At 35.2% G+C, this 26,648-nt stretch overlaps 2 protein-coding genes and 1 pseudogene across 3 annotated transcripts in view; all 3 read left to right on the top strand.

The window, feature by feature from the left end:
- LOC147825611 (uncharacterized) overlaps positions 1 to 5,541 on the top strand; it is a 163,097-nt gene extending 157,556 nt beyond the window's left edge. Inside the window, exon 2 of the mRNA XM_087185542.1 lies at positions 588 to 5,541. Within this exon, the coding sequence (XP_087041668.1) occupies positions 588 to 603 (16 nt within the window). The 3' untranslated portion in view covers positions 604 to 5,541. The remainder of the gene's footprint in view (positions 1 to 587) is intronic.
- Ank3 (ankyrin 3) overlaps positions 5,354 to 26,648 on the top strand; it is a 515,763-nt gene continuing 494,468 nt past the window's right edge. Inside the window, exon 1 of one of the 2 annotated variants that reach the window (XM_087185521.1) lies at positions 5,354 to 5,966. In XM_087185521.1, coding sequence (XP_087041647.1) covers positions 5,904 to 5,966 — 63 coding nt within the window. In that variant the 5' untranslated portion in view covers positions 5,354 to 5,903. The remainder of the gene's footprint in view (positions 5,967 to 26,648) is intronic. The other variant, XM_087185526.1, reaches the window with a different exon arrangement.
- Positions 21,200 to 21,289, top strand: LOC147825612 (U6 spliceosomal RNA; annotated as a pseudogene).

Genomic DNA, 26,648 nt, shown 5'->3' on the forward strand with positions numbered 1-26,648 from the left:
CAGGGTCTCACTGTGTTATCCAGACTGGCCTCAAACTTGCCATCCTCCTGCCTCAGCCACCGAAGTAGCTGAGATTAATAGGCATGCTGCACCCTGCTCAGCTCAGATCATCTTTTGTAGAATTTTCCATAGCAATAAAAGAAAACCCAGCAGAACTTCTGACCCCATGTGGGTGTGGATCCAAATATAAGTGGCCATAGTTCTTAATCATTTTAATATTAGCATTGCTGGAAACTTTTACAAAGTAGGAGACTGTCTTTAGAATGTGTTGCTATGGTCCTTTTAAAATCATCTAGGAGCCTTATTGTTCTTAAGTAAAACACATGAATTTAGGGAGGATCAAAGAAATGACTCATTAGTCCCTCACCTCACAAAAGACATGTAAATATCAGTAAGTCTCTTAAGAGAATTGTTAGTCTAGCAAAAGAAAATTACCCTGCTCAAAAATCATACTGGTAAAAATGCAAAGGTTCAGGGAAGGAAATAAACAAAAAGCAAACCACCCATTTACTAGCCATGTCTCTTTGAACATTCTGTCTCTCCCTGTTTTACTAATCCACTTTGATTATATCATTATATTTTAACAGGCACATGGCTGAATAATCAGGAAAGAAAGAACACCCAGAACAAAACAGGAAAGTCTTGCCATGGGCCTGCCTGGAGGGTTCCAACACACTGTCAAAAACTGGAACTAGCACATCGAAATCATAATTTCATTGATAGTGTTGGTTACAGCTCATCTAGGTTAAAAACTCAATTATAAAAAAGTATTGATAAACATTACAGATGGCTGTTGGATATATCAAAAATCATGTACATATTTGAGAATGAATAAAAACTTATTTTCTGTCTCATTCTCTCTCTCTCTTTTTTGAGACAAGTCTCACTGTATAGCCAAGCTCCCTCAAACTTATGATCCTCCTACCTCAGTCTTCTGAGTTCTGGTATTACAGGCATGATCCACTGGGCCCAGCCTCCTTGTCCCAATTTAATTCACTTCAGGTCCCTTATCTGACTGAATTTTCAGTAGCTATAACAAATGCCACTGTGTCATTTTTCAATATGAAGATTGAAGATTCAAGGCTAGAAGAATATATACATAAAACATGTTTCTTTGAATGTTTTCATTATATGAGAAAAAGCAAGACATTATATGAAATATAGTGTCTTTGAGAAGTATAATTACACTTTGATACTTTACATAGTTATAAGTTTTTACTGTGGCCCAATAGTTCAGGGCTCCAGGCATACCCCTGAAGGTGGTAGGCATGCAGGAGGATGCAGCAGCCATGGTCACAGTTGTGGAAATAACATAAGCCCACCATTAGCCTAAGACAACCCCAACTCTGTGGGAAAAAGAGTGGCTAGTATAATTTATGAAAGTGACCACCTATTTCCCATCATATTCTTTCTCCTGTTCCCTTCTGTGCTGACATTCACACAAAGTAGGGCAAAAGAAACACCAACGTCTCACAGAAATGGTTCCAGCAAATGTTCTCTAGCTGCGGCTGCTGCTTTTTTTTTTTTTTTTTTTAATTTAAAGTAAATGCATGACAAAGTCAAGTTTGCCTAGCATTGACTACCATCTCAGATCTCACTGTGAGTCTGTTTTTCACTCTCTGGGAGATACAGGTGTGGGGGAAAGAAAGCCCTTCGAAGGAGCAATCCCAGCTCTGCTATGGACTGGGTGGGAGACTTTGGGGAAGACTTGTCAGGGTCACAGGTCAGGGTAGAGAGAATAGTATGTCAGTGTTTCACTCAGCTGTAAAGATTCCATGGTTCACAGAAAAGCAGTATATTTGTCAGTAGGTTCATCTTTAACTTCACAAGTACTTTAAACATCGAGGACTAATGAGTAGTATCAAAGGAATGCTGCTAGTATGATTTAGTAACTACTTGAATGCGCCAGTGAGCAGGGTAAATTCCATTAAGTACATGATGTCCTACTCTTAAAAATAAAATCAGCATATTCATATGGGCATTTCTACTGACCTTCAGTGGAATTTTTGTTACCTTTAAACCTATGTAGTTTAATATTAGTCGAGAAAATGTATTTCATGTTAATGTTTTCAGGTGAATTGTATACAGGAGGTAGCTTAAAAATGTGCTTACTGATAACCCCTTCCCGTTATTTCTCCTATGGTAAGCCACTTTCATTTTAAAAATAGATCTGTTCTACAAGACTTAAGTTGGCTCTCGTTAGTGTCCTCTTATGCGAGTTATTTAATTTAAAAATAGAACTGTCTCAGATATGTATCAACTAGTCGATCGTTTCTATCTGGAGTAAACTCGAAGCCTGGAGTCAGTTCTATGGAGTGTCGTATGTGAATATTATTAACTCAGCTCTGCTTTCCCCTCGGTGAACTCAGTGAAGAGAGTTTTATTTTCAGATTTATAATTAGTTTATAAGAATTTTCTTAGGCTAAATTTAACTTCTTCAAGGGCTGGAGAATTTTCTAATTTGGGTAAAAAAGAGATTACCATTAGAAAGTAGTTAACATTTAATATTTTTGGAATAGGTAATCACCCCTCAACTGTGTTTGAATCAATCAAATTACTCTTTACACAGAGCAATTATAATTTAAAATGTACTGTTACACCTTTGGGTATATTAAAATAATTATCATGAATACATATTTGTAAAGTGCAGGTGTACAAAAATGAAATTAAATAATAAGTAATACATTTTTTATTTATTAAGTCCAAATTATTTTAATTTTTCAAGTTGAAAGGAAATTTGATTGTGTAAAATATGTTTTAGATTGTTAGAAATTAAATTACTATGATTTTGTGTTGTTTTATGGCCTTAATACTAACATAGAAGCTTTGTTTTGCCTTATGGAATTTTAGAGATGTAATTATTTTTTCTTTATAAAATGTCTATGACTTAACTAATTCAGAAAATATACATAAAATATGTTACATGTCACACACATTTATTATTAAAATATAAATTGAAATGATACATTGTATTACTTAAATAATTTAACATACTTTAAAATTAATTTTCAAAGTTGGGTTTTCTATCAGATTTGATTATACAATGTGACATCTTAAAGTTATTCAGTCAGATTTATAAGTTCTTCATGAGTAAGGATAATTATTCCTTCAAATGATCTTTGGCAGAAGTTTCCCCTATAATCCTGTCTTTAAAGGTCCTGTTTTTTTGCATCCAGCCAGCAGAGAGCACTTTAGCTTATAATATAAGCATTGTATATACAAATAAATATAGTCAGATTTATTCTTTAGCAAAGAAATGGGCTAACACTTAACCTGAGTCATGATTTCATTTATTGTCAATTCAAGTTTATACCATTAGTTTCCTAAATGTTGCTTCAATTTAAATACATTTTTAGTTTAAAAAGCTATCACCCTGACCTTTTGCCAAACACATATTCTTGAGCTATACCCTTAGCCAGACATTTTCATGTTAGCTATGTTTTGTATATTTCATGATCCTAGTTAATTTGTAAATTTGTATATGAACAGGCAAGATTTTATCTCAATTTTTGTATGCCCTCCATTTTTTTCACTAAAGTGCCTTCTATCCTATGTATACTCAGTAAATCGTGGTTGACAAAGGCTTTTCTGGGGAGATGAATCAAGATGTTAGGATTCTGATATAGATAAGTTACACATAGACATACTATCGCTGTTGCTTGCCTAGTAGAGAATGGGGGGATTTAGGTGTAAAAGTCTGACTTGAATCCACCTGTGTAGAAGCTCAGTTTCTGAAAAATGTGCATAAAATACATTCTTCATCTTCGTTCTTACAAAGGCACATAGCCAAAAGCCCAAGCTCACCTAATTACAATAAAAGATTGATGGAAGCAATGAAATTACCTGAAATTCCCAGATTTCCCTAAGGTGAGCAAGGGTTGGATCACTGAGAGCTTATTCTACTCCATTGGGATTTTCTGTCTTTAACTGCACAGCAAGAGGAAGATTCTCAAACAGCAGCCGAGAGTGGGAACTGTGGAAAAGCAGCATTTCAAAGTCTGAACACACACTTGGCATGTGGGGGTTGCACGCTCCACAACAGTGAGCATTCTGGCCACGCCACACTTCCTGAGATGTGTGTTATTGCGAGAAATGTGGAACTTCACACTAGAAAGGAACCTATCTAGCTAACCACAGTTCCTAGGGTCCCTATGGCTTCCTGAGGTGGTCATTTGTATTTCTGTCCCTGGGCTGTTCAGCTAAGGGAAAACCATTTCAAGCTTCCCTCATACTCATACCTTCTGGGAGTCTGGGGTTCAAGGAGTAGGGACAGAGTATTGGTGAATATAGACACAAACCCTGTTTGCATAATAAATAAAAAGTGGGGAATATACCTCAGCATAAACAGCGTCACCTTTTCCGTTCCCTATTTTAGTGTCATTTCCTTGAGCACTAATAAGTCTTCCCATACACACCACTGAAAATGAGCCCTTTGTGACTGGTTTGTCTCTGTACAGCTGTCGTTTATACTAATTAGAATCCATTTCTCCTGGATAAAACTGTTGTAGTAAGGAAATAATGTGTTTGTTTTTGACTTCTGTCTCCTAGTCATGGAATGGAATCTGTGCTTCACTTTTTTCTCCCCTTTCCCCTTGTTTCCTGCTTCCTCCCCATATCTGTGTCAGCTATCTGCACAAAGTGACCCATCTCCATCTTGGTGGTGCCTAGGTAGCTCCTTGAACCTTATTCTTTCCTGAACCAAAATGTATATGGAACTCTTCCAAAGATGCTTAAGTGACAGCTTCTGGCAGTAATTCAGCTGTGTTTCAGTGGAAGGAATGCATAGCCAGGGCATCTCTGCCCAGATGTGAGTCCTGCAGATGCCCAGAAAATAGCTCCAAGCCTTGAGCTAAGGATGGCTTACAGCATGGAGTGTGAGCATGGTGTGTGGTCAGGGCAGCTGGAGTGTGTAATGTGATCTGAGACCTGCACTGCCCTTAACACAGTCCAGAAGCACAGAATGTTTCTGCCACAGACGTAGCAGCTTTGCCCGTAATATTTCCTGAATATTCTGTTCTGTTGGTTGCTTGATATATTCATGGAAGAAAAACAATGATTGAATACAAATAGTGGTAAATGGGGTAGAGGGCTTCCTGTTATTGACCTTTCAATACAAATCCTTACCTGAAGATAGGCAAAGTTGCCCATCGTTTTGCTTTATCTTATATTAAAACTAATGATGAAGAAAATGTAGCCTGTGACTGCTCCAGTGGTACTAGTAGGTCTCGGTTATTGTTTGAATCATTGAGTGTTTTCTTAGGAAGCAGTAACCTGATCTTTTATCACCCTGCCTACCAACCTCTGCCTGCCTCCTCGGGTTTGCCCTGATACATTCAACACATGTGTCCACAGGGGAGGCTAGCAGCTGAGAGAGCAATTTACATTCGGCTTCCCAGCCGGCACGAAGCAGCAAATCAGCCCCTGGGAAGGCTTTGCAGACTTGTCAGCAGTCTGTAGCTTATTTCTGTGTGTGTGAGGGTGTGTGTGTGTGTGTGTGTGTGTGTGTGTGTGTGTGTGTGTGTCTTTCTCTTTCTCTCTCACCATTTACAAGCTGGAATCACTGTGGAGGAACAAGCAACAAAGTCTTGTCAAGATCTTATCTCAGGGTAATGACTAGTTCAAAATGAAAGGCTAAAATATTGATTTTTCTTTAGAGGAATAATTGAGTGTTTGATGTGGAGAACACCCAGTTTCTTCCCAAGGAAAGCTGAGCAGGGATACATTAGCAGTCCGCCTCTCTCTGACAGCAGCAGGGGCTGGGTTTAAACAGCGGCTGCTTTGCCTGGGGAGCACCCCTAAATGGACTTTGGTCTCGATGCTTTGACTCTTTGTCTTGGTTTTGGATGTTGGAATACGGGCGGTGATCTCCTGTCCTTTATAAACTCACCTGATTTAAAGGAAAGATGAGTGAAGAACCAAAGGAGAAAAATACCAAACCTGCCCACAGGAAAAGGAAAGGAAAAAAGGTAAGAAATGAATAAGCAACATGTTATCTTTATTGTTCTCTAGCTCCGGGAAGGAAGTAATCTTAAAATACACTGGATTTTTGAGAGAGATTGGCTTTAGCTATAAGAAGCTGCTAGAATAGGAATGCTTTTGTTTTTTTCTGGTCTGTTAATGGGTGTGTTCTGTGTTGGAGAAAAACATCACAACTCAGATACATTGCTAAAATATTTAAACAGTTAAATATAGTCATTTAGATTTCACCAAACTGGCGTGTTTTTTCATAGTGATATTCAGGATATTAAGTAAACACATGTCCTAATTATATGGGTGGGTGTGTTTTTCCCTTTAAATTTTCCAGAATGCTTGTTAATCAACAGGGTACAATTACTAATGAATATTATTATGGTATAGATGTTTAGTGTTAACACAAATTTTAGGCAAACTTAGGGAAACCTGTAGTTATACTTTAAAATTACAGCATGGAGGTGAACTCCATTTTAATTATTGATCACTTTATGGCTGACAAATTTCAGATTTGTATTCAGCCCTACTGTTATACAGCCATATCCCTAATTTCTCCATTATAATTCATACAATTAATTTTGATTTCCATGTCAACTGAAGAATCACGAATGTAACATAGATGGTTATAGTAAACCTGTAGATTCGTTTTGGTTTTCTTGACTCTGTGTACCTTAAAATGTGTCTCTAACTTTTTAATAGATTTTCAAATGGGGAAAAAGGTAATACCCTAGCATTTGGTTTTGATCCATTGTGGTTTATAAACTGTTGGTTTTTGGGCGTGCCACCAATGGAAAAGATAGTAGTATATCTGTAACAAAGAAAAATAAATTCCTAAAATAGGATTATTGTTCATAGCTATTTAAGGAGAAGATGTATTATTTTTTAATCTCTAGCCAAAATCCCCAGATGTTATATTTTAATTTCAGGGACTGTTAAATATAATTATGTCTCTTTAAAATGCCTCCTTGTCCCAATCTCATGTATGCTTAACCAGTGGACACACAGAGAATGGTTGGTTATAGTAGAGAGGATAAAAGATGTCAACTACTGGTTGGATATATCAGTCATTTAAAAAAAATTCCTAATCTATTTATTATTTATGAAACAATTCATTTGAATATGCTGTGCTGAGGTCACGTCAAGGGACATGCCAGCATTCTAGGACAGTGGTTCAGCATCTTACAGACCATGAAGCTGTGCAGACCGGCTCTAAGTCAGCCCTGAGTTCTGGTACATTGTCTCAGCAGGGGTTGATGATGTTACAGAGGTGCTGGTCTGGTTTCCCCAGGGAGTAGGTCTCAGCTTCACAGAATGGATGATTTGTGTAATGCCTAGCGGAATGGCACTGGTCTCAAGGAAAACTGTCAACTTTGCTCATGTTTATGAGATATGGCCTTAAGTGCCTGACAGCTTCCACCATGATTCTGAACACAGAGTGTCATAGAGAGCTCCAACAGACACATGAGCCATGACAGTGCAATCCAAATTAAAGTGAGCAGTGGCTGGGCTGGTTGTAAATCATGGAGCTTTTATGTGGAGTCCTTTGACATGGCTTTTTTTCTTTCCTTCTCTACCTTGAAATTTCCCTGGCTGTGTTTCATTTCTCTTCATATAAGATTATCCTGATCAGAGCATAGCACTAAATCAATTGCTTTGATTCCTTCTTCTTTCATGCCACACTTTTCCTAGCTGTTGCCAAGCAATTTTTTATAACAGCCTCAATCATCACACTCTGCCTATTACCTTCTAAATGCCTTACTGTTGACCCAGTGAAATACAAATTCCTGACCATGGGCCTGGAGACCCTTCACAGTATAACCTGTCCTCACACCCAAGTTTTCTCCCTCCTCACCAGTCACTCCATTCATATCTGACTATCCAGGTTTGAGTTATAACCACTCCTTGAATCAAAATGTTTCTTCTGATGCTTGTCCTTTGTGCACTGAGAAAGCATTTCTGTGCCAGCCCAATTGGTATAATCCCACCCATTCTTAAAGGTCAAACCCAGCTCTTTCCCTGTTCTTTAGATCTCTTGATTTGTCCTGGTAAGAAGACAGTCAGTCTTCCTGATTGGCACAGCACCTTATATGGTCAGGGCACTCAGTACTTTCTGCTTTTTCAGGTTATCAGATACCAGCCCTCTTCCTTGGCCATAATGAACCTTCTGGTATTCACTTCAGCAAGCGGTTACCATGCTGCCTTATATGCCATTGACACTAATGTCCCACTGAATTATCTCTACCAGTTTACTGACCAGAATTCACCAAGAATTTTCAGTATTAGAAGAGACACATATCTAGAGTTATCTTTTAAATGAGTGGGCCTTTTCTCCTCATCGTGTCTGGATAAAGGATATGTTCTTTTATTGCTGCTTTTAGCTTGTAATATTTAGTTATTTAAATAAATATAGTTAAATATATGTTAGTTTAAAATTATTTAAATCTATATTTATTTATTTAAAAATCAATGATAAAATATACCTGTGTATTCCATTTCATTCTGAGCCAAATAATTCAGAAGGTTCCTGGGTGTTCCAGATGACCTTACTGCAGCACTGGTGGGTGTGGTCAAATGCAACATTCCAGGTGGGAAACACATGCAACCTGCTTTAGCAGGTTGGGACAATAAGCTTCCTAAACATTTAAAATATTTTCTATTTGTATGTGGAATTCTTTAAATATAAAACTTAGTGTAAAATCCTTTTTTTTATAGGAATATATGTCAAGTGGCCTTTAAAGTTAGTCATTGGTATTGAGTGTTTTCAGGAGAACAGATGACATGCTTGGGGCATTTGGGTATGAAGCCTCTCATGGGACATACTTAGTATTGAGTATGCAATGGAACCATTATATTATTCCTTTGTTAGCACAGAGCACAAAATATTTTATATTTTTCTAAGGAATATAAACATTCAAATCGCTGTTAGGAAATTTTTTTCTAATAATTTCTATATTTTGTTCTAAAATGTCAAGAGAGCATGTGTGTGTCTCCATATCCCACAGCTGTTTATCCTTATACTAGTTAAAAGGAGAGTATTTATTAAAAGTCAGAAGACCTAAGTTCTTATCTAGTACTGCTTCTAACTTGACGTTGTGCCTTTGATGGAATAATCAAATGGAGGCCATATACCTGGTTCAGTGACCAGGAATATTAAGACAATAAAATGAAAATAATCAATTAAACCAAATTTTCTCAAAAGAGGTTTTAGAATGACAGCACCTAAACACAAAACTGGTCGTCATGGTGGAATTTCAGACTTGCCGTAGAGGGGCTGATCCTGGAGAAGAAATGACAAATGAGCACATACTGCCCTGCTGTGTACTGCAGAAGTGCTTAGGTAACCAGCCACCAAAGACAAAATGTACAGAGTGACATTTAGTGAATCTGTTCCCTTAGCATCTGTATTAGTCAGTTCATGGTGCTATAACAAAATACCATATACTGGGCTTCAATAATAGAAATTTATTTTTTAACAGTTCTGGAAATGAGAGGTCTGAAGTCACAGTACCAACATGGTCATATTCTGGTGGAGGCCCTCCTCCTCATTTGCAGGTTATCAACTTCTCTTTGTCCATTTACATGGCCCTTCTTCACTGCATGTCTGTTGTGATGAGGGAGATATCTTCAGGTGAGGCCACTTGTCCTGCTGGACTAGGATTCTGTCCCCCCACCATGACCCTGACTTTGTTAACTTTAATTACATCTGAATAGCCCTATCTCCAAATCTAATACAGTCACATTGGAAGTTAGGATTTTGACATATAGATTTGGGTGAGTAGGGGTGTTGAAATTCAGTCCATCCAAAGAAAGATTATACTATCCTAGTTCCCCACTTTGATATTGTAATATGGTGATTGAAGTTCTTTCTATCACCTCAATTTAGACAGCAGATGGTATGCAGGGAGTCTTCAATTATTAGGCCAGAGCCAGCTGCAATAAACTAGTCTATGTAGAAAGGTTAAGGGTACCAAATAAAGTCGAATTCAGGTCCCCTTGGTGGCAGAATGGAAAAAGTGATAAATTTCATTTTGAGATCAAGAAAGGATGGATAGGGGAAGTCATGCTTGAGTCGCTATTGGTAATATATGTGTTTCCCGAGTAACAGAGTAAGCGCCTTCTAGTTAAGGGAGTGTGGAGCGAAAGAAGGAGGGAGGTTGGACCATCCTGGCGTGCTCAGTAATCTAAACATTTGTTTGTACATTTGGAATAGAGACTGCAGGGGTATATAGTAGCAAGTACAAGAATAGAGAAAAAGACAATGACTGTCCCTAAAAATCTGAATTAAAGACTTCTTTTTTTTTTGTCCTGGGGTTTACCAAAAGGTTTTATCAGATAAATAGTGAGGTCAGATTCCTACTCTTTTAGTAAAAATGCCAACATGGTAAAGATTCTACCACATAATAAATCCCATTTCAATGAGCTTTCTTATTTTTTAGGGAACGTCAGAAAAGGGATTTTCATCATTTCAGTTCATTTGCCCTTTTCATTTTAAGATTACAGGGCTAGGGATTTAGCTCAGTGGTTTCACTGCCTGCTGCACAAGCACAAGAACCTGAGTTCGACCCCTGGTCCAAAAAAAAAAAAGATTACAAAATAATTTGCTTTATTTAAAGTACTTTTCATGGTTATTGTTGCCCTCTCTCCCTCCCTTTCTCTTTTCCTTCTCTCCCAGACAATCATGGGCTTGCCTTAGGCCCAAGAGACGTGCTTCTTTTTTCTTTGATGAAGGTTAAATTATCCAAATGCGTATACATTTTTTTGAGAGAGTCAAGAGAGTATCCATCTCTGATTGTCAGTCAGTATTCTTGATCTGGATGGAATTTCACTGTGCTGTTTGTTCTTGTGTTCTGGGCCTTGATTAAAATGCCTGGAAAATGCCGTGCCCTCTCCCTAAACAGAGGGTGTGCCAGCATGCCTTGAACACATGGCAGTTGCACTGACTTGTAATTTTCACCCTTGTGTTTGGACATTGCTTAATTTGCTCACTATTACAGTATATGCAAATCACCTCTGAAAATCTTTTGTTGGTGGCAAGGATGATTTAAGCAGTGGTTCACTGAGCATGATCACACATTCAATGCATTGTTACATTTGAAGGGCTAATGATACACTACATAGCAAGTGGCTTTTATGTCTTTTTCCACTTTACTGTATGTCCCCCTATCAAGTTTTTTTTTTTCTCTTCATCTTATTTCGGTAGAAATTTTAAATATCTTCTGTTTTTACTCTATATTCTTCCTATTGTTTGTTAATCTTACTTTCACAAATGCTATCAACTTTATTGTTAATAGGCACTTCAAATGATTTCATGTCTTATGCATCTACATCCTGGAGACACAAAATTTGACTTCTCCTCTCCTCCAATAATTAATTTGTAATGGTATTTTCTTGAATTTAGCATTGTACTTTGTTCATTTTAGTACACAGATTTCCATGTTGTCTTTGCCCAATGTTAATGTGCATTTTGCAGGAATTAAATCATATACCTTTAATATAATTCTACCTTTTAACAATCATACTTGGTGAGTAGGCTTATCTGGAAATTTAAAAAAAAATTTTTTTATCAGAAAGAAGACAGAAGAAACGTGATATAAATTTATTTTATATATAGCCACCTTGAGGCACAGATTGTGAGCAGGCCTTGTAAAAGTAAAGTAAGGTTCTGATCAGCTCACAGTCTTTTCTCCATAACTGCAAAATCCAAAATGAAAATCTGAAAAATTTTCTCTCCTTCTTTGGCGGCAAAACCTGACCCAATCTGAAATCATTTGGCAGCCAAACCTGACCTGACCTTATGTGAAGCTATTTATAGTCTGTATTTATCACACTTAGTGTGAATTTCATATGTTTTGCTGCAAAAGTAAAAATTCTTTGCTTACGGGATGGTGTCCCAAGACTCTAGTGGAGGTGTCCATAATATTCACAGGTACCTTTCTAAAATCTGAAAAGTTCTGCATTCTAAAGCTTTTTGGCCACAAGGATTTCTGATAATGGATTCTGAATCTGTACAGAGTTCTGAGAAGGGGCTGGTGACAAGCCAGTATGGCTAAAAGTTAGCTTGAAGTGAGGGGGAATGGGTTTATTTGTGTCCTTAATAAATTCCAGATAAAGTGGTGCTCTATAGTACCAAGTGCTGTATCAAAAATCTTATAAACTGTTTCCAAGAGTGTTCTAACAGCAACTGCCTGCTTAGTCTGAACATTTGGACAGGTTGGTATTGAAAATGCTATTTATAAAATTTAGTTTTTTTAAGTAATGAAATGTAGTTTATCAATAATGAAAACAATGATCCTAATTACTGTTTTGGAAATTCTTAGGGTTTTGTTGTTGTTCATCACCGTTTGATGAAGTCATAAAAAATAACTGGTTCATTTTTTTGGAAAGAAATAATATAGGCTTTTGAGGAAATTATTGTTTTATTGAATCATTTTACCTACTTCCCAAGAAAATAATGTTAATCATATGAAGGATAATTAATTTTCTACATTTAGCACATAAAGCGGCTTCCATAAATACTCCTGTTTATTTCTGGGTTTTTTTTTTTACATACTTGATTTATAAAAAATTTTCATTCTAGTTTTCCTCTGTGCTATACATCATTGTAAAGATGATGATTTTTTTTTTTTTTTTTTTTTTGGTACCAGGGATCAAACTCAGGTCCTTGTGCTTGCGCAGCAGGTGGCGAAACCACTGAGCTAAATCCCTGGCCCAAAATGATGTATTTTATTCCATGGGTATGTTAATGGATTAAAATCTAGACATTTCTTTCAACTCCTTGTTTCTCTGTTTATTTTACCATTCTAGCCATTGAAATGCATTGGTCCTATCATCATCAGGAAAATAACATGACCAAAGCATATTTAAAACATAGTGCAAGCCAGGCTTGGTAGCACAGGGCTGTAATCCCAGCACTCTGGAGGCTAAGGCAGGAGGATTACAGAGTTCAAGGCCAGCCTGGGCTACAAAGTGAGTTCAAGGCCAGCCTGAACCACATAGACCCTGTCTCAAAAAAAAATAAAAACAAACAAACAAAAAACATGATGCTATAGACATAATTTTTTTTCCTATTCCAGAAATTAAAGCCATGGATTTCACACTGAGCTACAGCTCTAGCCACTTATCTGTCTGTCTATCTCATTTCATTTTGAGACAGGATCTCACTAAGTTGCTAAGTTGTCCAGCCTGGGCTCAAACTTGCAATCCTTCTTCTTTAGCTTTCTAGAGTGCTGAGATTATAGGTATGTGGCACCACATCCAGTTTATCAATAGTAATTTTATTGATAGTACCAGGTGGTATATCAAAGGTCCATAATGCAACTTTCAGTTTCTTAAGACTCTTATTGTTTTCAGTAAGAAAAACAAAACTCTAAATCATTAATGCCAAGGAAGAGTCTAGGTTGTGAAACTCAGAACCTAATTAAGCAGTTTGCTGAATGCTCACAGTCCGTGTAGACAGCCTCCAAACTGTCATCCTTCACTTTCAACTCTCTAGCCTTACATGCTTTATGAGATGTGCCTGTCTGGCACCTCTACTGTGTGTGTGTTTCCTACAAAAGTATAATCATGCAAAACTATCCTGTAGATCTGTTTTATCACTTTGTTTCTGCCTCAGTCCCCTACTGTTTATTCTTTCAACAAAAGGTTTTTGAATATTTACTATTCTCCAAGCAAGGGATACATGAGGTGTAAGTCAGAGAGTGAATGTATAAAGTGAACAACTGATGCTAAATTAATATAAAAATTATATAGCAGGCTGCCCCCACGGAGAGAGACTAGGGCTCTGAGAAGGTCATATAGCTAGGGTGGCTATAGAGGACTTGCTGATAAAGTGACCCTTGAGTGGTAGTTGTGTCCCATCATCACAAGAACTTGGTCACCTTTGGAGAGGTGACTTTTCAAGAGGAAGGAACTGCCTGGGGAAAGGCCCTGTAGGTTTGGGTCCTGAGGAAGGACTAGTACTTGGCCTCCTAATGCACTCTCCCAGGTGGTATGAACTTTAAAGATTTCTTTCCACAGTGCTCAAATATTTTTGTTTTCCTCTTGGAATTCAACTAGTATTTTATGAGTTTTAAAGGTAAGGAATAATATTTTAGGAAGCCTGCTGAGGATGCATGATACCCAAACAGCATAGTACCCAGTGAATTTTTGCAGAGTGAATGAATGATGAGCATTTATTCTACTTTCCACTTTCCCTTTGGTGCCACTCATTGCTGTCCACTAGCCACTATGATTTAAGTATAGCAAGAACTGTAATTTCTTGAAGAAAACCATGTCTCTTAAGCGTCCATTTAATAATTACTCTTCCCCTTAATACATGGTCTATTTAATAACATAGAAATACAAATAAACACATATATCAGAAACTTAATAAACTTGGTATGCTGTTTATACATGATAATTTTTGCAAATAGCATTTAAGTAGCCTATAAAATATGCATTGCCTTAGGTTATGGGCTCCACCACTTCAAGTATTTGTGTCATATTTAATGTCAGCATTTTGTATGTACTTAATGAAAAATTAAACAATAATTATAGCAAACCAAGCTAATTACTTAAAACAAAGCTTAAGCTGTAAATAATTTATCTGGCAACATTGTGCAATTTTCCTGGGTTGTTTTCATTGCTACTTTTTAAAGTCTTATATACAGTGATTCCACCACTGGATAATTTACCTTGGCATTTTATAAAATCAAAAAGCCCCCGGAATATTATATTATCTTTAATGGTGTTCTCCTTGTTTTTTAAAGCCAGTTCATTTTAACTTAGAAAAAAACAGCAAAAAACAGAGAAGTCAAACTATGATGGTCTGACTACTAGTGAAAAAGATTTTGTGAGTAATTACTAATAATTAAGAGAATGATATATTCTAATAAATATTTATGAATAACTTCAGTCTTTCTTTTTAAAAACAAAGTGCCTAGATTATGGATTCCCTCTGGCCCTACAGAGAGAGATGTTTATCAGAAATTAATGGATTAGTTCCTACTCCACATTTGACCTAATCTGTTTTGTTTTGGACAAATAGGGAAGCCCAGGAAATAGCATGGTTTAAGATATTTTATATTCTCTGTTCCAACCCATTAACTGGGCCTCACCCTCCACAACTGTTCTGTGTCTTAAAATTAAGAAAAAATGTGCAGGGTATTTATGAAGCTAGAGAAACAGTGATAAGTTCCAGAATCCCAGGTATTTAAAAAATTTATTAGATGTGGCCTTTGATGAATTCAGGTATGTAACTATGCATGGGATATGCACTAGTAACTTTCAACAACACACTAGTCTTTAATTCAGAAGTTTCCACTATCATTCACAGAATTTTACTATTTTAGGGTATTTCAAAAACAAAGTGCTAAAAATAAAGGAATGTCCTCCACATTACAGTACCAAAGTGCAAAATCTATAAAATGTCAATTTTAATTGCTTAATTTAATGACAGATTGTTGCATAGCATCCAAAGGGATGACAGTACTTTTAACACTATTCCCTTGTATTTGTATAAAAGTTTTTTGAGGTAAACTTCATTATTGAATGTAAGTTACAAATATGGCAATCAATTATGTGTTTCAATTTGGATAATCGTTGTGCTAAGGTAGTTGTATTGAACTAATGTGTCAACAGGTGCCCTTTATCTGCTCCTTTTAAAGCTTACCCGTAACTTTTAAAGTGGAGATTTTTCTAAAATATTTTAATTATAGGCTTATGGTCAAGGGAAAACACTAGTTGATAAATGCGGAAGAGCAGAAAATGTAATCATGTACATTAAAGTCTGAATCTTTGCACCACCAATTAAAAGCCACTGTAGTCAAATTATATACATTTTCTAAGTCTTTGTCTTTGCAAAATGAGGTATTTTTCTTACTTGAGGTTTAATGTAAGCATTCAAAAAGTATATGTTAAACAGTTAGCATAGTTCTTGGTCAAAAAGAAGGCAAACAACATAGAGTAGTTATTGTTATTAGCAATAAGTGCATTACTCACATAAGATTAGTTTTGTACTACTTCTCTACCTATGAAGGAAAGCAAGTTCAGAGGACATAATTACAGTTCTTTTTCTCCTCAAATCAGAATTGTCATTTTAATAACTTGCTGTCTTTTTTCTTTGTAAATCAGAATAACTTGTTACATTAAAAATAATTTGTTATATTAACTTATTCCCTCCTTAGTAAGAAAATTAGAAATTTGTCTTTCAATCCATTGAAAAATTACCTTTTGACCACCTGCTGTGCAAGCTCAAGGACCCGAGTTCAATCCCCGGTACCCCCCCTCCCAAATTACCTTTTGAATTGTTTTAGAAAATTATACATTTACTCTATCTCTAGAAGAATTCTGATTTTAGAACAAATTTATGGGACCTACAGGGTTATATCATCATAAAAATTGTCAGAGATAATTCATTATATATTTGTATAACGTTAGTTCTCGTGGAATTAATGTTAAATTTGGTTTATTAACGTTAGTTTATTAGCATAGTAGTATACATTTTACTCTTGTATTTGTGCTCTAAAACTTCTTGGCACTCTATATTTAACCATTTAGAATGAAGGAACAGGGTGTATATATGAAAAACTATGCAGTGTTGGTCCAAAGTCTTAGATATTTTTAGGCTCTGGAGTGACAGGCGCAAGAGGCAATTTGGTGGAAGAATTGTGAGATTCAAAGTCAAGGAAAATGGAATTCCTCATTTGCCAGATATGGAATTCCCCTTTTGGCATTTATTTGCAAATTGTGTGATCCTGCACAAACCACTGTGCAGGATCACAGTCCTCTGCCAGGAGCACCTAGCAACTATACCCTACCATCTTTTAAATCGGTACAAATTTGCACACTTACTCTGACACATTGATGGGAATTTTAAGACAATAAATATGAAAATGTTTGTTGAGTTTACTTGTGTGACATTGAACTGAAACCCCATTTTCTAATATCTGAAATGTAGTTGAACCAGATGGTTTCATGGCCTTTAAGGATTTTTAAGAGACAACTTTCTAAAAAAAATTTGAAGGCCTATTTTCAAAGTAATAGGGTAATATGTGGGATTTGATATATTATTGTATGTCTGCTGAAGGAGGAGCACAACCTCTTCTTTGTAGTTCTCTTCTACCCAACATTTCTAACATTATTTTATCTCCAAGACTATAGCCATCTAATTTATTAATTTGCATTCTAGATTTTGTATTTTTATAATTAAAATACAGGAAAACAAGGAATGCTTCTTAGTCTTCACACCTTTCAAGTAGAACTTCACATCTAAATCATGAACAATTTGCCATTCTGAGTTTTGAAAAATTATATAAAATATTTGTAACATTTATTATCATAACCATTTTAAAGGATACAATTGAATGGCATTTACTAGATTCATAATGTCTAATAATCACTACTTATTCCAGATCTTTTATGCCCCAAACAGAAGCCTGTAACTGAACCCTAGATTTTTTTCTTGCCTTCAGGATCTGGCAACTATGAATCTGCTTTCTTTATATTCTGTATATTTCATATAAATAGAACCATATAATATCATACTTTTGTGTTCGGTTTCTCCCATGACATGTTTTTAATGTTCATCTATGTTGCCACATGTACTTTCTTTCTTTCTTTTTTTTTAGCTGAATAACATTCAGTTGTATGAATAACTCACATTTTGTCCAGTCATCTGTTGATGTATATTTGAATTATTTTTACCCTTTGGCTGCTGTGAATAGAGCTACAGTGCACATTCATTTATGAGAATTTGTTTGAACACCTATTTCCACTTCTTTTGGGTATATACCTAGGAATAGAATTGCTGGTCATATAATAATTCTGCATTTAAATTACTGAAGAACTGCCAAACCATTTTCATGTGATTTGTTTTTATAGTTTGATTCCTGTTGTATGAATATTTTAGTATTCATCTAGTCACATGATATATTACACTTTTAGAAGTTTTTTAGGTTAAATGTGGTAAACATTTGTGTACATTTATGATGCAGAGAAGGGGTATAGTGGGAAAGGGTATGTGGAGAGATCCAAGTACACTAATCTAATGCAGATAGAAGAGCCCTGCATGGATATTTAGTGAACTGTAGCAGGTACATCTCAAAGCACCAGAGAGAAAAGTAAAAGCATTGTGGTAACAATCCTGATGAAGATTTTTTTACTTAAATATGTTCTTCAAGCAGTGGTATAACTTTGCAATTCCTGTTACATCCCTTAACGCAAGACATTGAATTTTTCCAGAGCAGAGTGCACAACATGGAAGAACGGTAGTCTAGACAAGAGAAATTTACTTGAGGCCAGAGATTAGTGTGCTTAGCCGCATCTGGCTTAGTATTTCTTTCAGAAAGAAATGATTTGGAGGCTCAAAGTGCCATATGCCTCCTATGTGGCATAAATTGGTAACCTTAATTGTGGAGCTGTTGTATACAATTCTCATTTCACAGCATTGATTCGGTCATTCCTGGTTGTTTGTCTTTTGATATGTGCACTGAGAGGATGCCCCAGGCAGTGTTACAGAGTGTTTCCTGAGCCAGCTGGGCTGTGACTGACAGCCATTATTTTGGTCCATTTTTTTTTTTCTTTTGGCAAAAACAGGTGAATTACACCACTGGAAATTTTCATCATGAGGTACTAAATATGTGATTGTAATAATGAGAAACTTTATATCAAAATAAATAGGTACTAACTGCTTGCTTTGCAGTAGATACTAAAGGAAAAAGAAAAAAGTATTGGAAAGGTATCTTATTGGATCAAATAGGTATTGCTCCATAGCATACTTTCTGACTTTCTGATTATAATATGTGTTACAAGATTGAGGGTTTAATATTCACTATTGATACAATATACCTTTTATCTGTGCATCTCTAAATGCAAATGATTTTTTTAAAAACAGGGTCTTAATTGCCCAGGCTGTTCTGAAACTTGCAGTCCTCCTGCCTCAGCTTCCCAAGTAGCTGGAATTACAAACATGTCCTACCACACCTGGATCCTTAATGCTTTTGAAATTTCTATTGTCTTCCATTTATTTATAATTAGCAAGTTTTGTAATTTTAATAGGAAATGTTTTACTACAAAGTATACTCTTCATCTAAACGTTTTCTTAAAATAGTTTGCTTTAAGGTTACTTATAATGGGAATTTTTAATGATTTGTTTTCATGATTGTTTCTGTGTATTACCTACTCATTTCTGTTAGAATTTTATACTCAGGTCCTACTTTAAAAATGAAAGAAATATAAAACTGAAAATTTGGGAATACTCTTGCTAAAAGAATGAATTTAGAAGGTGTTTTTGTTTGTTTGTTTATTTGTTTTTTGGTACCGGGGATCAAACTAGGGACCTTGTGCTGGTGAGGCAGGTGCCAGAACCACTGAGCTAAGTCCCTGGCTAGAAAGTGTTTTATATTTTCATTTCCAAATAAATTTTTCCCTAAATCTCTTTTTAGGGTCTTATATGATACACATATATTGATTCATGATACTGGTATAAAATCATAACATATACTTTCCATAAAGTGTGTAGCAATTATGAAAATTGTACGCAATTATCAAGATAATACAACAGAGATGCATGGTAAATATGATTGTTTTTATTAGCAAAATAAGTTTGCTCATTGACAAATGCAGTGAAAATTCTCATTGAAATGCACCTTGCCACATATAGTTGGAGAAATCTTTGTCTATTGGATGGATTTGTGATTTTTAAATGAAGTTCACAATGGTTTGGGGCTTGTCATCTACTGTAAAATGTAATCACTTATTCTTTTTAACCTCAGATTGTCAAATCTCAAACCATTGCAATGTCTGGCTTCACGGTCTCAAAGTTGCTCCATCAGTAAGCAGATATTTGTAAAAAGATGATATAGCAAATAAAGGCTTAGAGTTTAGTCCCAACAGCTGTTTCCTTAAGCATCACTGATCTGGACTCTGGCAGAATTACCTGTGGTTTCTTATACCCAAGTAAGATGCCCTGTCCTGGGCACCATGAGCACCCCCCTGTCCCTCTCTCTGGGATATTGTAATCTCACAGAGCAACTACATTTGGATTTTACTTAGAGAAAGGTCTCTAAGTGATGTAGTTCAAAAAGGGTAATACATGTAAAAAATAAAAAGAATAACCTAAGGCCAATACAGACACAGACTTAAAGGTGTATTTATACTAATGCATTCATTTGAAAAAGCTTTTTTTAAAAAACAGGTTCAAATCTTTATTGTTTTAAAATTATACAGGTCTTTTTCAATACAATATTTTGTTATTTAAATCACCTGTAAATGGTTATTGTACAGGAAGCTTGTTTTGAACTTGGGGTGGCAATCTGAAATAAAGGGCCAAAAAAGTCACATAGTTAACTAAACGGGGATAATGTTATCATATTTAATGATTATTCACGAACAGAAATCAAGGCTTCAATGTAAAATATTTTGGTATTGGAAGATTGAAAATAATAATATTTTGTGTCTCAAAACAAGCCAACAGACAACCAATGAGCTGTTATAAAAGCCCAGCTACTTCTATTTAATACTACATCCATCTTTCTTTATTTTCTTGATTTTTCAAAAAGTTTTTTTTAACTCTTGATTGTTCAAATAGTGGTTCCAGATTGCACTTGCCTCTTTTCCCCCACTCAGGAAATGCCCACTAGAAAAATGATTTAATGAACACTATATATGTGATGTTTCTGAAGGCATTAAACTGATAATTTCAAGTAATGGAAAAATAGAGGAGTATAGCTTGGAAAAAAATCTCTGTAATACTTGAGGAACTCAGGAGCTTTAAATGGAGGTTGAAAGTTTAGATTTCAAAAATACAACATATCAGGAAGTTATTTATTTTATTAAATATGTATTATTAACCAACTGTTTCAGGAAATTGGAAGATAAAATTAACATTTTCTGAATCCCTGCTATGTACTAGGTTTAATCCATGAGATATACACAAGTTGTCTCATTTTCTTAAGTCCTACCACAAACCAATGAAGTATTGTCTTGATTATTTCACTAGTGACCAAGCTCAATGCAGGAAAAGGGTCTGATCTCACGCAGTGGGAATGTGGCAGGTCCAGAGTTCCAGAGATTGGAGTCCAAAGACTGATTTCTTTTCTCCTGCCCTTTAGTATTTGCCTATATTAAGGAAGCGTGCCATTTAGGTCATTTAATTAAATTTCAACCATCATAGTATATAAATTGGTATTATCCTGAAGCAAAGGAAGTAGAAATACCCACTTTAGTAAATTTAGTAAAATAATTCAGTTCTGTGCTTGCTTTAGCAGCACATATCCTAAAATTGGAACTATATGGAGAAGATTAGGATGACACACAAATTCGTGAAGTTTTCCATATTTTACAAATTCCCTATGATGAATGTGGTCATTGTCTATATCTAAAATGTACTAATGAAATTAGGTAATTAAAAAATTCACTTCTTAGACTTTATGACTACATTACAAAAAATTTTCAGGATTCTGCAGCAAACTAGATTCTTAAAAATAGCTGAGATCTCACATATTCAGAGTTCATGACTGATCCTTGAAGGATAGTGAGTAAATATATTTTCTCTAAAGTGCCATACCAATTCAGAAGGTGTCCAGAATCCTTAACAAAAACATATGCTTGTATTTTGTAATTATAAGTAAGACTGTAAAGCTGGTGATGTTTATATTTATTGTTGTAATACAACCATTTTATTGAAACCTAACATATGCATATTTTAGTTGGCTGTAAAATCTCAGACGTGGATATTAGCAAAGTGTTATGCATTCAGTCTTATGAAATACTTTGTGGAGAGCACAAATTTTTATAATTATAGAACAGGAGATGTATGAAGACAAATTTTAATTATAGATTAGTAAGAAATGAATATGAATATCATATTTTCTCACTTGTAAACAGCAAGGTATGTTAAACATTTTAATGTCTCCAAGATTGGGGTGCACTTTGCAGTTGATGAATTCTGGTCCTTGCTGTGGTCCAGGCAGCCACCTTGAGGTGATGTCATTGCTTACAGGCATGCAAACTCATTTATTCCAGGTAGTATGACAGTAATGCCTCAGGGATTTCCCTCAACATGCTATTTACAGATCCTGTGCAGGAAGAACTTGAAGACAGTAGGTTGGAGGAAAATTTGAGAGATAGTTGTGTATCACATTAAGAAATGTTTCATCACCTATCAGGTTGCTGCCCTGGGACTTGATCTGTGTGAGACTGAACATTCATGACTGGCGGTCAAGGCATTGAAGATTAGGAAGTGTAAGACCCTGAATGTGAAGCTCTAAGGATAATTAACACATTTATTTCACTTATATATTTCTGTTTTATATGTGTATACTGATCATATATGATTAAAGCCTATGTATAAACAACTAATGATTTTTTTCAAAAAGAATAGATTTAAAGTTCATGTCATGATCATGTTATTTGACAATATTTTTCTTACTTTAAGCTCAGTTAAAAATGATACATTTCAGGGCTGGAGATTTAGCTCAGTGGTGCCACCGCCTGCCTCTCAAGCGCAAGGTCCCGAGTTCGATCCCCCATACCAAAACAAAAAAAATACATTTCATAATAGTGGCATCTGAGATATGATTAATACAGTAGTGAATGATTAACTCTTCAAATCAAAATGCAAAGCCCATAGTTTTTATTTTCATGACTAAAATTAGAAACTTAATAATACTTAAGTACCAGCTGTGTGCTATTTATTACTGTACCGTTAGATCGTTATAATTTTAAAAATTCTATTTAGTTTTGGAAGATAATATTTTTCCTCAAAGTTAAACCAAAGTCAAAATAAATATGTGAAGTGTGTGTATCTTCTATTCACTTTCTTTTTTAGTTTACCTGGTAATTGGCAGCCCAAAGTTCAGCAGTGTACACAAACCGAGACCAAAACAAAAGTAGAAACATAATTGAATGGCCCTGAAAATGAATTGGTTCTCACTTTCATTCCTTCTTGTAAATGTGTTCTCATCATTAATTGCTCCTTTCCTTTCAGTTGGATTCTTTTTTATATATGCAGTTATAATTTAATCTGTTTGAATGTATGACCACACATTTTCATTTTTACTCTGCACTTTAAAAATGTGGCAGTGTTAGAGTTACAGTTAGGTAAGTTCTGGCATCTTGCTGTGCAAGAAGTTGGGTATAGTTAACAATTGTCTTACATATTTGAAAGTAATTAGAAAGGGGGAATATGCAGGTTCTGAATTCATATATTAAATATGATTAAGTTGAAATGACAAGTGAATAAAGAATTCAAAGCACTCTTCTTATTGGGGGATATATTGAAAAGCGGACCAGTATTATAGTATTGATAAAATATATAATTAAAGAAATAGGAAAGTTACACTCCTGTACACAGAATTCCCGAGAAGGATACTACTAAACCTTTTCTACAGTATAACTATTTTGGTGTTTGTAAACTTCACTACTGAAAAGACAATGAATGATATTTAGAATAATGTGGTTGATGTATTAAGCATAAACACAAAGCATAAACCCCAGAGAATGAATAAAAATAAAAGCAAAACCAGAAAAATCTTGCCAACTTAGGAAAATGCTATAGAGTTGTGAAGTAAAATCACCATAGCAATGACTTTGTTTTGTTTCGGTTTTTTTTGGTACCCAGGATCAAACTGGGGTCCTTGCGCTTGCGCAGCAGGTGGCAAAACCACTGAGCTAAATCCCTGGCCCAGCAATGACTTCTTGAAAGATGTGTTAGCTGCCATAACATGCTGTGATCATTCATTTCTACTGGATTAGAAGACAGATACATAATTGTGGAATTAAAAAATCATTTATTTAAACATTTTTATATACTTCTATCTTTGTCTACCATTTTGTTTTGCATATTTGTTAAAGAATAAACAAAAAAGAATACAGGTATATAGTCTGACATAAAAATATCCCAAAACACAAAAAAGAGAACAGTATATAAATATTTATAAATTGTATTTAATGTTTTAAACTTTTTTAGTTTTTTCATACCGGGAATTGAATTTAGGACCTTGCACTTGCCAGGCAGAGGCAGTGCCACTGAGCTACATCCCTGGTTCCTAATGTTTTAAACATTTAAGAAACTCAAATCTTGGACTGAGGATTTAGCTCAGTGGTGCTGCAGCCTGCCTCGCAAGTTCAAGGTCCTGGAGTTTGATCCCCAGTACCAAAAAAAAGAAAGAAACAAACAAACAAATCTTTTATATACTCCAAAACCCTCTGAGTATATGTATTTTCCTGCTATGTTCTCAGCAGGACACGTTGGTGCATGACTATAATGCCAGCACTTGGGAGGCTGAGGCTGGAGAATTGAGTATTTAAGGCCAGCCTGGGATACACAGTGAGTTTAAGACCAGCCTGGGTCAACATAGGAAGACTTTGTCTCAAAACAAAAACAAAAGCAGAGAAAAACAAAACAACCATCCCCCCTCGAAGGTATGTTCTCCTGAAAAATTTCAGAATATTTGTGTCAGTTTGTAATGAAATCTCACATACTAAATGTCACTTACTCTGTCACTTACAGGAAAGGAATCTGTTCATGATACTATTAAAAACTATTTACATGTCTTATTTTAATCAAGCCTATTTCTAAGATGCATTAAATTTTAATAATATAAAACATATTTGTAGAAAGTACATAATTTATATTTTTATAATCCTGTAATAGCTACAAAACAAAAACTGTGGTATGATTCACACACAACTTGTTGATTTGTAGGTCAATAATTTTCTGTATTGTAGAATGGTAGAACACTGAACCGTTCCATTCTAGTATGAGTAAATATAGTGCACTTCAGCAGAAGCAGAGCTTCTTTCCAAAAGCACTGGATGAGTTTTTCTCGTTTCCTTGGAGGTGGCCCCTGCCTTGTCCTTGGTAACAAGCTCCTTAGGATACCTGTGCAAACCTAGCCCAGAGTAACATGCTGCCTGGTTGCCCCCATGAAGAGCTCATGACTTGCAGTCAACAATTGCACGCTCATGAAAACCATTTCATAGGATAGGATAGGTCTTTATCAAAATGCTTCTCAGCGACGCTTATATATATTATTTTGAATCTTCACTTTCATTATTTCTAAATGTCCATTAGGTAATAATATTTAATTTAATATGGAAAAATTTCAATATATAATTTCCACTTCTCCTGAATGAATAATATGATAATCCTTAATAAAATTGCAAATGAAATGGCCAAATTGCTTAGAGTTTTGGGCAGATCAATATTTCCTTCTGTCCGTAATATAGTTAAGTAGTTCAATAAGCTTCAAATGTTTTGCAAGCATTAGCTGAGCTGATCGTGTACAACCCCGATGTAGAAATAAAGGACTTGGCCTTTAAACAACACATACATTAGTTGTAAGAAAAATGCTGTATTACTATACTATACTCTTGAAGAACAAGAATAAAATCTTAAACTATAATAAATTAATACTAAGAAGACTATAATAGTATTTATCCCTGGTGTAAAGTTACTGAATCATAAGTAATAACCTAAATATTAATTATTAATATTTTAAACTATAGCTTTTGAAATCTATTTCAATGTTATTAAGTACTTTAGATGCATATATTTATGTCTCCTGAGAAACTCTGTTTTGTACATGCTAATCAACATGATGGTGAGTGTGTGTGTGTGTGTGTGTGTATGAAACTAGCTGTTTTCTCTTGATCATACATGTGGCAATGTTTAATTAGCTTGGTTTCCTGGAGAATTATTCAGAAGGACTGGTAATAAAGGCTTGGTTTCTTTAATTTCCTTTGGAGTTCAAAAATGCCCATGATATTGCAATTGAGGAATTAAACAATTATACTTTTCTGTTATATGTATGATTTGGCTGAAGGTATAATCTTGTGTATTAAATGAGTAGCAGGTCTAAGTTGTGATTATAGAATATCCTGATTTCTTTTAGCTTTTGTTTTTCCACTCATAAAAGGGGGGGACAAGTGGGTATGTCTTGTCCATCTCATGAGATGGTTGTTAAAATTAAATGAGATTGTAAATGTGTCCCTGTTCTGTGATTTATAACAGTAGGACAATAGAATAACAAGTTACCACGATAATCCTATCGTATTTTTTTTTATTGGTACTGGGGATCAAACTCAGAACCATGCGCTGCAAGCCAGGTACGGCCCCAATCCTATCATATTTTAAGAATGAGCTGTATTTGAGAAATGGAGGGGTAAATTACTACAACCAATCAAAACTAGTACAATATACTCAGTTACTTAAGTCTATAAGTAAAAAATGCTAATAAATCAAGAGCTAGCCCTTATTTTAAACTATCAGACTTAAAATTATTTGAAAGATATGTAAAAAAAAAAAAGTGGGTTGAGACTCATTGATTGTACAAACCCAGGTAGTTGCTATTTTCTGAGACTATGTATTATTGTTGGTTATTCTAAGTGTCCTTTGTGATTGTTTTCACATACTTAGTTTGGAAAATTTTCCTTTTTGGGAGAAAATAGAACCTGTCCTAAGAGCAAATAGTAAATAGTGCTCATTATGTCATTTTAAACTTATCATGTGTTCCTTTGCAGGGCCTTGCAATTTTAACTAATAATTTCCACTAAAAGAAAATTAGTGTGATGTTATTTTCTTAGAAATTAAATAAAGGTTAGGGCTATGATGTGTACATGACCCAGTCCTTCCACGTTGTCTATGGTTCCTAAAACAGGGTTTTGTGGTATTTGTATGCATTTGAAAAGATGAACAC

The sequence above is a fragment of the Heterocephalus glaber genome, unplaced genomic scaffold (genome assembly GCF_053883595.1).
Source record: "Heterocephalus glaber isolate CG9 unplaced genomic scaffold, H.glaber_assembly_v1.0 deba00001497, whole genome shotgun sequence".
Lineage (NCBI taxonomy): Eukaryota > Metazoa > Chordata > Mammalia > Rodentia > Bathyergidae > Heterocephalus > Heterocephalus glaber.